Here is a 9,645-nt window from a genome sequence, read left to right as displayed (position 1 = left end):
ATCCAAGGGCCAAATTACAAAAACAACCTGCAACGAGATTTTTAGCTTCCAAGTAATGTGCGATGGAAAGGCTACCACCATTGATGATATTATAACACATAGACCTAATTGAAAAAAAAAGTAAATCGTTTGCAACGGGCCTAAGAGCACAATATCTTGCCATAACACTCACAATGCACCACTTGAGAGACATCACATGATGGTGAGTCCATTCATACACACCTGTCCTAACCTAATCTCATGAAGCAGATATTTCACAAAATATCAGAGAAGAAAGCATAGGGACAATCTTGGCACACACGGCGACAGCGGAGAGCAGAGAGAGAAACAGAGGAGCCCGTTTTCCTGTGAAGGAGGAGGCTCCCCGTCGGCGAAAAACCCTGGCAAACCCCTCCGCCCTATCCACCCGGCCTATAAACCCTCCCCCGTCCTATCCAGAGCCGAGCAGCCATCCGTTCCATTTCTTATCGCTTCCCTCCCTCCCCCGCCCCTCCTCCCCCCATGGCTTCCCTCCTCACGCTCCCGTCCCTCTCCCTCTCCAGCCCCAGCGGCGGCGCCGGCCTCGCGCCCGCGCTCCGGCTCCGCGCCGCCTTCCGCTGCTGGGCGCTCGGCCGCAGGTGGGCGGGCGCCGCCGCGGCCATCGCGTCGCCCAACTCCGTGCTCAGCGAGCACGCCTTCAAGCGCCTCGGGCTCGGCGGCGGCAGCGGCGACGAGGACGAGGAGGGGTACGGGAGCGACCAGGAGGGGGCCGCCGTGGAGGGGCTGCAGCAGGGGGACGCGGATGAGCTCGCCATTTCCAGGCTCGGCCTCCCCGCCCAGCTCGTCGCCACGCTCGAGAAGCGCGGAATTACCCATCTCTTCCCCATCCAGGTGAGCTGAGTTGCTGTCATGTTTTGGAGCCGCTTAATTGTGTTGACGCAATTTCAGGTTCTGAGGCTGTTCACTGTTGGGAGGGGAGGGGTGTCTGACAGTGTAGAATTCAGTTGGTCTTGTAATTCCTGGTGCATACATATGTTAGCTGGCTGTTAGGACCGGACTGGCGTCTGTCAGTGCAGCATTCGGTGAATTCAGTTGGTAGTGTCTGGGAGGATCTTGCACATGATAATTGCAGCCATACTGTTTTTACTTTTTAGTGGGGAAAGGAGACGGTAGTGGTGTCATAAGAAAGTTGCTAAGTGCCAACGCTTGAACCTAATACCATTTGTCCATGAACCCATAATTGTTTCAACGCTACCCAAGCGGCAATATTGTAGTGTTGGTTGCACTTTGTAGTGAGATTTGACAACGCCTATGTTGTAGCATTCCATTGTAAGTCACACTGTCCTGTTCTCACAAATAGCATCAAACGTGGGCAATTGTCAGATGTCATAGAAATTGGGGGCAGTTGTCCCATTTGGTCCTCTCTTTTTTCTTGAACAGAAGGTAGCCTGTTCCATTTGTATCTCTAAGTCCAAGGAAGTTATGATAACACATTGTCTAAGTCATGCCCATTAAGGAAATGCATAATATAGCAAGTAAAAAGATGATGTTAGTTGTATGAATTTGTTTTCCTTCGAACTATTCTCTACTATGTAACACATATTTTCACTGTGCTTGTTTTACTCTATATGAGGTGCTTATTTGCCTGGTCGTTTGCTGATTTGTCTTGTCTCCTCCAGAGGGCTGTGTTGATTCCAGCACTTGAGGGCCGTGACCTGATTGCAAGAGCAAAGACTGGAACTGGAAAGACGCTAGCCTTCGGTATACCCATGATCAAGCAAATAATCGAGCAGGACGAAGGGCGGACTCCTGGGTACACATTTGTCTTGTTTTGCATATTCATGATGTGCAGCATTAAAGTAGTTGATAATTCAGATTCCCTAACTATGTTTTTTCTCTTTTGGCAGGCGTGGTCGTATTCCTCGAGCTTTGGTCCTTGCACCCACTAGGGAGCTGGCTAAACAAGTTGAGAAAGAAATTATGGAATCAGCGCCAAAGCTTAGTACAGTGTGTGTTTATGGTGGTGTCTCGTATAATACCCAGCAGAATGCACTCTCCCGTGGTGTAGATGTTGTCGTAGGAACTCCAGGTCGCCTAATTGATTTGATAAACGGTGGAAGTCTTCAGTTGGGAGAAGTTAGGTATCTGGTCCTTGATGAGGCTGACCAGATGCTTGCAGTTGGGTTTGAAGAAGATGTGGAAACAATATTGCAACAACTGCCAGCTGAACGACAAAGCATGCTTTTCTCTGCGACCATGCCTAGTTGGGTGAAGAAATTGTCTAGGCGGTATTTGAATAATCCTTTGACAATTGATTTGGTATGGCCTCGCACTTTCACATTCATTTCCTTTTCCTATTTTTCCTTGTCCCTTATTTTTCTCTGGTTATTTTGCTGTTGTTCAACAAAAGTAGGCAATGAATCAGTGTTATCTACTCCCTCCGTCCGGAATTACTTGTCGAAGAAATTGATAAAAATGAATGTATCTAGAACTAACATATGTCTAGATACATCCATCTCTCTGACAAGTATTTCCGGACGGAGGGAGTACTTAAGAGCATTCTTGCATTTATCGCATTATCATCTTGACTTTAGACAGTCAAACATGTTAATTGTTATGACCATGTTCTATGGTTCCTTCTTTAGTGTGCTATATTCTGTGTAAATTCTGGTCACTGAACTTGGTATTTTGACACATGTGACCCGTGATTGTCTACCGTACATTAATTCTGTGAAGATATATGTGAGGTTGAAGTGTTGGTTTTAATTCTTAGCCGTGGTGCATGACAAACTTCAACGATGTGCTACCCCTAGCTCTTGGAACTTAACAAAGGAGTATTTGCTTAAATGAAAAGTGGGTCTGTCCCACATATAAAAATAATAAAACAGTGGGTGATAAGAGACAACAAGACTGGCCTTATAGTATTTTGCTTACAGTTTTTCTTAGCGCAACATGCTACTCGCACTTGAAGATTCCTGTTGCTGCTTTGTGAGATATATGCTGCTATTCTTCAATATTCGTATTTTATGTCCTAATCAGTCATTTGTTCCCTCCATGTTTTAATTAGGTCGGTGATCAAGATGAAAAACTAGCTGAAGGAATCAAACTCTTTGCTATTCCACTCACAACAACTTCAAAGCGCACCATTCTTAGCGATCTCATTACGGTATGTTAATGCAGTTTAATGAGTTTTTAGCTGATCCGTTTTGTTATCTTTTCCTCTCTTCTGTTGTTTACTGCTCTACGTTTTATGCTTAACCCCTGGGCTGAGATAAATAAAGCAGATAGTTACAATGTGCATGATTTCTTTTATATTTTCTTCTGTATGCTGAGATTACTTTTTCTTGAATATAAACTTTTATTCTTACATTCATTTAAGTTGCTGTGGGGCTGGTTTTTCTTTTACAATAATGGCAGTCTCGGTTTACCAGTTACAAACAACAACTACTTTTGTGCTTTGAGTTCTAACGGTTCTTGACCTTTTAAAAGTCCACTAAAGATTTGCTTGGGCCTCTTTAGTGTTTTGGACGTTGGTAAATTAGATTTTTGATGATATCCTAATTTGATCACTTTACATTTGTTAGTGCAATGTTACTCAAATCTTTTGTTGTCAGGTATATGCAAAGGGTGGGAAAACTATTGTTTTCACTCGGACAAAACGGGATGCAGACGAGGTATCATTGGCATTGACAACCAGTATTGCATCTGAGGCGCTTCACGGTGATATTTCACAACATCAGCGTGAGAGGACATTAAATGGTTTCCGCCAAGGGAAATTTACTGTTCTTGTGGCAACTGATGTTGCTTCTCGTGGTCTTGATATACCCAATGTCGATTTGGTGGGTTTCCAACTCTTCACTTCATCTGATTCTAGATACATATTTTTGTAAATCATCCAGCCTCTAACACTAACTCTTTGTGGTCTGGTTGCTGACTGCTAAATGTTTTCAAATTTCCAGCATATACTATATTTGATGACTTGTGCTCACCAAATTATTGCTTTTTATATCTCTGAGAAAAAACAGTTGGTGCAAATTCCAAGATATATACTGCACATTCTGTAGAACATTCAGTCTCACACACATGATATTATTTATGGCGCTGAAACAATAAGTAATCAAACATTTCAAGAACTTTGCCTTTGTTACACAATGAATTTGAATTCAAATACCGTGAGACACTTAAGTTCGGGATACCTTTATTTTACCATCTAGCTTTCATTCATTTTTCACATCTCCATCTGGTCTCTTGCATTAATCTTGCAATTCACGTGGTACTGTTTCTTACTCCCTCCGTTCCAAAATAGATGACCCAACTTTGTACTAAAGTTAGTATAAAGTTTAGTCATCTATTTTGGAACGGAGGGAGTATCAATTACCGGTAGCTTATTAAATTCATTTGAGCATTTTGCTGTCTCAAATGGATTATGGCAGATACAGATTAATGAATGAGAGATATTTCTGTTGATGCAGATTATTCATTATGAGTTGCCAAATGACCCTGAGACTTTTGTTCATCGTTCTGGACGCACTGGACGAGCAGGGAAAGCAGGAAATGCAATCTTAATGTTTACAACCAATCAGCGAAGGACAGTTAAATCACTTGAACGTGATGTTGGATGCAAATTTGAATTTATTGGCCCACCTACAATGGAAGAGGTACTGGATTCATCTGCAGAGCATGTCATTGCTACTCTGCGAGGTGTGCACCCCGAGTCGATTCAATACTTTGTTCCAGCGGCTGAGAGACTAAGCCAAGAACTAGGACCTACTGCTCTTGCTTCTGCATTGGCACATCTGAGTGGATTTTCTCAGCCACCTTCTTCACGTTCCCTGATTAGCCATGAGCAGGTAAAAAGTCACACAAGGAGATTACTCATGTGCATGGTTTTTACATGAATTCCACCGATCCTAACTAATTTGCACAGTTAAGAAATATTTTACCTGTTCTGCTATCATTATGATCCAGTTTTTCTTGCTTCAAACTTAGAAGTGCCTTCTAGACTTGTGAATTTATCCAGTTGATGTTATATTTTTACTAGTACAGTCTACTACTATTAGAGTTCTACTAGTATCTGAACTGCCTCTACCATGGTGGGTTATCCATACCTTTGTTGTGCATTTGCCTTTTCTTGCAGTTTTCTCTTAAGCAAGACGCCTTCTTCAAATACTCTCATTAACTCTATTAAACTGCAGGGATCAGTGACATTACAACTTACCAGGGATCCGGCATATGCAAGAGGCTTCTTTTCTCCTAGATCTGTCACTGGTTTTCTGTCTGATGTCTCTCCATCTGCTGCTGATGCAGTAGGAAAAATATTCCTAATAGCAGATGAGAGGGTGAGTTTTTTCTTCAGCATGTTGATCATTTGCTTCCGTGCATTTGTTCCTTTATTAGTAATATCATTTTCCTTTAGGGAAGGAAAGGTGCATATATAGTAACTGAACCATCATTATGAGGCAGTCTCTTTTCTAGTATGTCCCTTATTCAAATAACAATCTTTTGTACACATTGCCAACTGTACCAGGTCCAAGGAGCAGTCTTTGATTTACCCGAGGAGATTGCAAAGGATTTGCTTACTATGGAACTGCCTGAAGGAAACACCTTGAGCAAAGTAACAAAGGTAGCTTTTGCATCTTCATCTTCTTAATTTAATTACTATGGATATTTCGTGCACGGAAATATTGATGCTGGTTGTTATGAGCTAGGCTTGCACTGCACGCATTATATAGTGCAGTACTTATAGCGCTCTTGTTTTATGTATGATGCTGGTTGTTATGAACTAGTGCGGTGACTGTTTTTATACTTCCTGCTTGCAGCTGCCAGTGTTGCAAGATGATGGCCCTGCTACCGACTCTTACGGCCGATTCTCAAACTCGGACCGGGGTTCTAGGAACCGGCGGGGGTCGTCCAGGGGCGGTATGGGCGGCGGCTCAAGAGGACGTGGTAGTTGGGACTCTGATGAAGGATTCCGTCGTGGTGGCAGGAGCTCCAGCAGACCTGACAACGATATTTGGTCAGATGATGACTTTTCAGGTGGTGGTGTGAGGAGATCAAACCGTTCGTCATCCCCCGGCGGCGGCCGCTCGTCCTATGGTGGGCGTGGTGGCTCGTCATCCTTCGGTGACAGATCATCGTCCTTTGGTGAACGCTCATCGTCTTACGGTGGTCGTGGTGGCTCATCCTTTGGCAGCAGGGACAGGTAGGCCTCACGAAATCACTCGAATAACATCACAAACTGCTCTTCGGATGCACGCTTATCCATCTTAGTTGGTCCAACTGTATTTTTGAAGTGGCATGTGCTCATCTTGATTCTTTTCCACACATGATGTTCTTTTCACTAAGTAGATGCGAGTTTGAACACCTCATATGATATACTGAAGACTAAAACTACACTGCTTGCCTCAAGTCACCCTCAGTAACCTAATGCTTTACCTCTTGTGAAACAGATAATAAGTTTGGTAGCTTTCGGCCTTGGTACAGCTTACCTGAATCATGACCAAAACTTACTAGTACCTTTTCTTGAGCTAATACCCCCCCCCCCCCCCCCCCCCCCCCACCATTTGCTTGAGCAGAAGCTTCAGTGGCGCTTGCTTCACATGCGGGCAGTCAGGGCACAGAGCATCAGACTGCCCAAACAAGTAGACGGCGCAGAGGACGTGCTGCTTGCCTGCCGCACTGCTTCGTTTGGGCCCGATCAGTTTCCGACAAGCGGCTGGGCAGTTGAACACAACAACCACATCGCCGGCGTCCCTTGTGTCCACCTGATCTACATATGCCCGGCAGCGGATGGCGCGCTAGGTACTACAGTTTTGTGTGGTCATAGTTTCACCTAGAGGAAGATTTTTGGCACGCTGCTGACCCGCCCATGGAGAGCCTGGCCTTCCGCCAAATTATTCGTGTAATATCTAGGGATTTTACAGGAACACTGCTTGTTTTAAATTTTTTTGGTTTGCCGCTTGTCGGAGTTGGTGATAGAATGTTTGTAACAGCTACTACTACATGGACCTTGTAAAGTTCTACAGAACCAAGAAAGCAGTCCGAACTGTTACACGTCGATTAGAATTATTACTGCTGTGAAATGCGGAGATGTCAAACTTATCTGAAGCTTTTGGTTGAAACGTCTGAGTTTGTTGCAGACGGACAGGTTTGTGCCGGTTGTTCGCGGCAGCTGTTGCTTTTGATCTCTGTGAGACGAGACGAGATGGGATGAAGCAGTTACGAAGGTATGCGTGTTTGGTCAATGTAGTGCAGGGCGGGAGGTTTGACGGCCTGTGGGAGGCATGCATGGCTGAGTTCAACATGGTTGGTTGAGGGTTGGTCAGTGATGCCAAACTGCTAGACCGTAGAGGATGGAAGAGGTTCATATTCAAACACGGTTTGCTTCGGCTGATGCCCTGCTTACGGAGACGTGACGTCAGGAAGACAGGAACGGTGCGTCGACGGGGGTGGAGTGGTTGGCAACTGTATCAGACTTTACAGAAGGACGCCGGCCGAACCATATGACATCAGATCAGAGGTGCAGGTCTGAACCTGGGGATGAAACGGGATCAGGTCACTTAGTCAGGTTTGGTGCTAATCTCATCATGATAAACACGGTATTTTTCTCATGGGAATGGATATCGAGCATGCTATTGACCGCCACGACGAGGAAAAGCCGTCTGTGAAACCAGTGGGTAGCCCGAACCAAAGCGCTGGTGCCTTCACTGAATGTCTGAATCCGAAGGTGCGCGTGCAGCCGGCAAAGGCACGGCTGACGGAAGAACAGCGCACATGGATGCGTTCCACGCACAGAGCATTCCACGTGCAGATTCGACGTCCAAATCAAATGACGTTTCGACGTGAATACACTCGTGTCGATATTATGAGATGGAGGAAGTGGTATTATATATAGCTAAACTACGGATCGGGACACCTCAGTGCTGCTTGAAAGTGACGATCAAAATACTAGTACTAGATAGTACTTCAGCAGTATTAACTGCCATCGACGTGGACACGTGTGTAGTACGCGTTACATCGGAGAAGTAAGAGAGAGAGAGAGAGAGTTCGAAGAAAGCTACCGGTAATGGTTGTTAATTCCAGAGGGGTTGACTTCGTTTGCAATACATGTGGAGTCGAATTTTGAGGAAGGTTCTACTGGACGTTACAGACACATGTACATCTTCTTAACTGTACGCGTGGCCAATATATACTCCAGGAGTGTGGTTAATTAAGTATGCACTGTGACACTGCAACGTATCTTGGCAACTAGTACCAGCGCTCCTACGGTCCTGCCACGGTGATTCCCACCTAACGACGCCTTTGGCAAAAAATAAAATAAACACCTGCTACCTTCATTCCGTGGTCAACCATGCAGATAGGTTGCTTCACGGAAAGATATCGCCCATTGTCCAAGCAAGGACTGCATCGGGTCTGACATTGTTGTACACTTGGTGCGCAGTTGTTTTCCCATTCTGACAGAAGGTTGGTTAAACTACTCTCGGCGTTTTGCAACTGGTGTGCTAGTTTTCAAGAGAACCCTGATGACATGAAAGATTAACAACTAGCCAGCCTCGGAGTCTCACACACCAGACATGTTAATCATGCATGCATGGGTCCGTCCGGCCAAATGGCCCGCATGCGCAACAGGCGGCCGCTGCGGTAGCGAGTCATGAGCACGGGCGTACTCCATCCTACTCGATTGATCCTACATTGTACATGGACACGGGAGTTACGAACCACCTCACCAACGACATGGGCAAGCTTTCCACTCAGGAGCCATATCGCGGCCATGATCAGGTGCACACCGCCAACGGAGCAGGTATGCGCATCTCCCATGTTGGTCAGGCATCTCTTCTTGCACACAATTCGCGAAAACTGTATCTTTCTAATATTCTTCGTATTCTCACTGCTTCGCGCAGTTTGTTGTCTGTTCCACAACTTACTCGTGATAATAATGTCCTTGTTGAATTTCATCCTTTTGGTTTCTTTATCAAGGATCGGGACACGAGGGCCGTTCTGCTTAGCGGTCGTCTTCGCCGTGGCTTGTATGCACTTGACGCGGCGACCGCACCTTCCATGCAGTTTTCTCCTCAGGCGTTCAGTGGTGTTCGTGTCTCACCTACACATTGGCACGCGCGACTTGGTCATCCTGCTGCCCCCATAGTCCGTCATGTGTTGCATCGTCATGAACTACCGGTTGTGTCAAATAAAACTGCTGAAACTATTTGTGATGCCTGTCAGCAGGGCAAGAGTCACCAACTCCCGTTTTCAGAGTCTAGTCGTGTTGTGAAACATCCTCTTGAACTTGTGTTTTCCGATGTATGGGGTCATGCCCAAACGTCTGTCAGTGGCCACAATTATTATGTCAGTTTTATTGATGCTTATAGTCGGTTTACTTGGCTTTATCTTGTTAAGAAAAAAATCTGATGTGTTTGATGTGTTTATACAGTTCCAAGCACATGTTGAGCGTCTCCTTAGCCAGAAAATTATTCATGTCCAAAGCGACCGGGGAGGTGAATATCACAACCTCAACTCGTTCTTTAACAAACTTGGGATTGCACATCGTGTGTCTTGTCCTCATACACATCAGCAGAATAGGACTGCTGAATGTAAGCATCGTCATCTTGTAGAAACTGGCATTACTTTATTAGCTCATGCCTCCGTACCTTTTAGGTTCTAGAGTGA

At 45.2% G+C, this 9,645-nt stretch overlaps 1 protein-coding gene across 1 annotated transcript; it reads left to right on the top strand.

Moving 5' to 3' along the window:
* The first annotated feature begins 447 nt into the window (after positions 1 to 447).
* Positions 448 to 7,061, top strand: LOC123114081 (DEAD-box ATP-dependent RNA helicase 3, chloroplastic). The gene is made up of 10 exons (XM_044535445.1): positions 448 to 870; positions 1,659 to 1,792; positions 1,887 to 2,298; positions 3,047 to 3,145; positions 3,594 to 3,818; positions 4,452 to 4,829; positions 5,175 to 5,318; positions 5,507 to 5,602; positions 5,799 to 6,181; positions 6,555 to 7,061. Exons 1-10 carry the CDS (start codon positions 502 to 504, stop codon positions 6,622 to 6,624), a joined length of 2,310 nt encoding a protein of 769 aa, XP_044391380.1. The 5' UTR covers positions 448 to 501; the 3' UTR covers positions 6,625 to 7,061.
* Positions 7,062 to 9,645: the final 2,584 nt, after the last annotated feature.

The sequence above is a fragment of the Triticum aestivum genome, chromosome 5B (assembly GCF_018294505.1).
Source record: "Triticum aestivum cultivar Chinese Spring chromosome 5B, IWGSC CS RefSeq v2.1, whole genome shotgun sequence".
Classification (NCBI taxonomy): domain Eukaryota; kingdom Viridiplantae; phylum Streptophyta; class Magnoliopsida; order Poales; family Poaceae; genus Triticum; species Triticum aestivum.
This window is presented reverse-complemented; position numbering and strand designations above follow the sequence as displayed.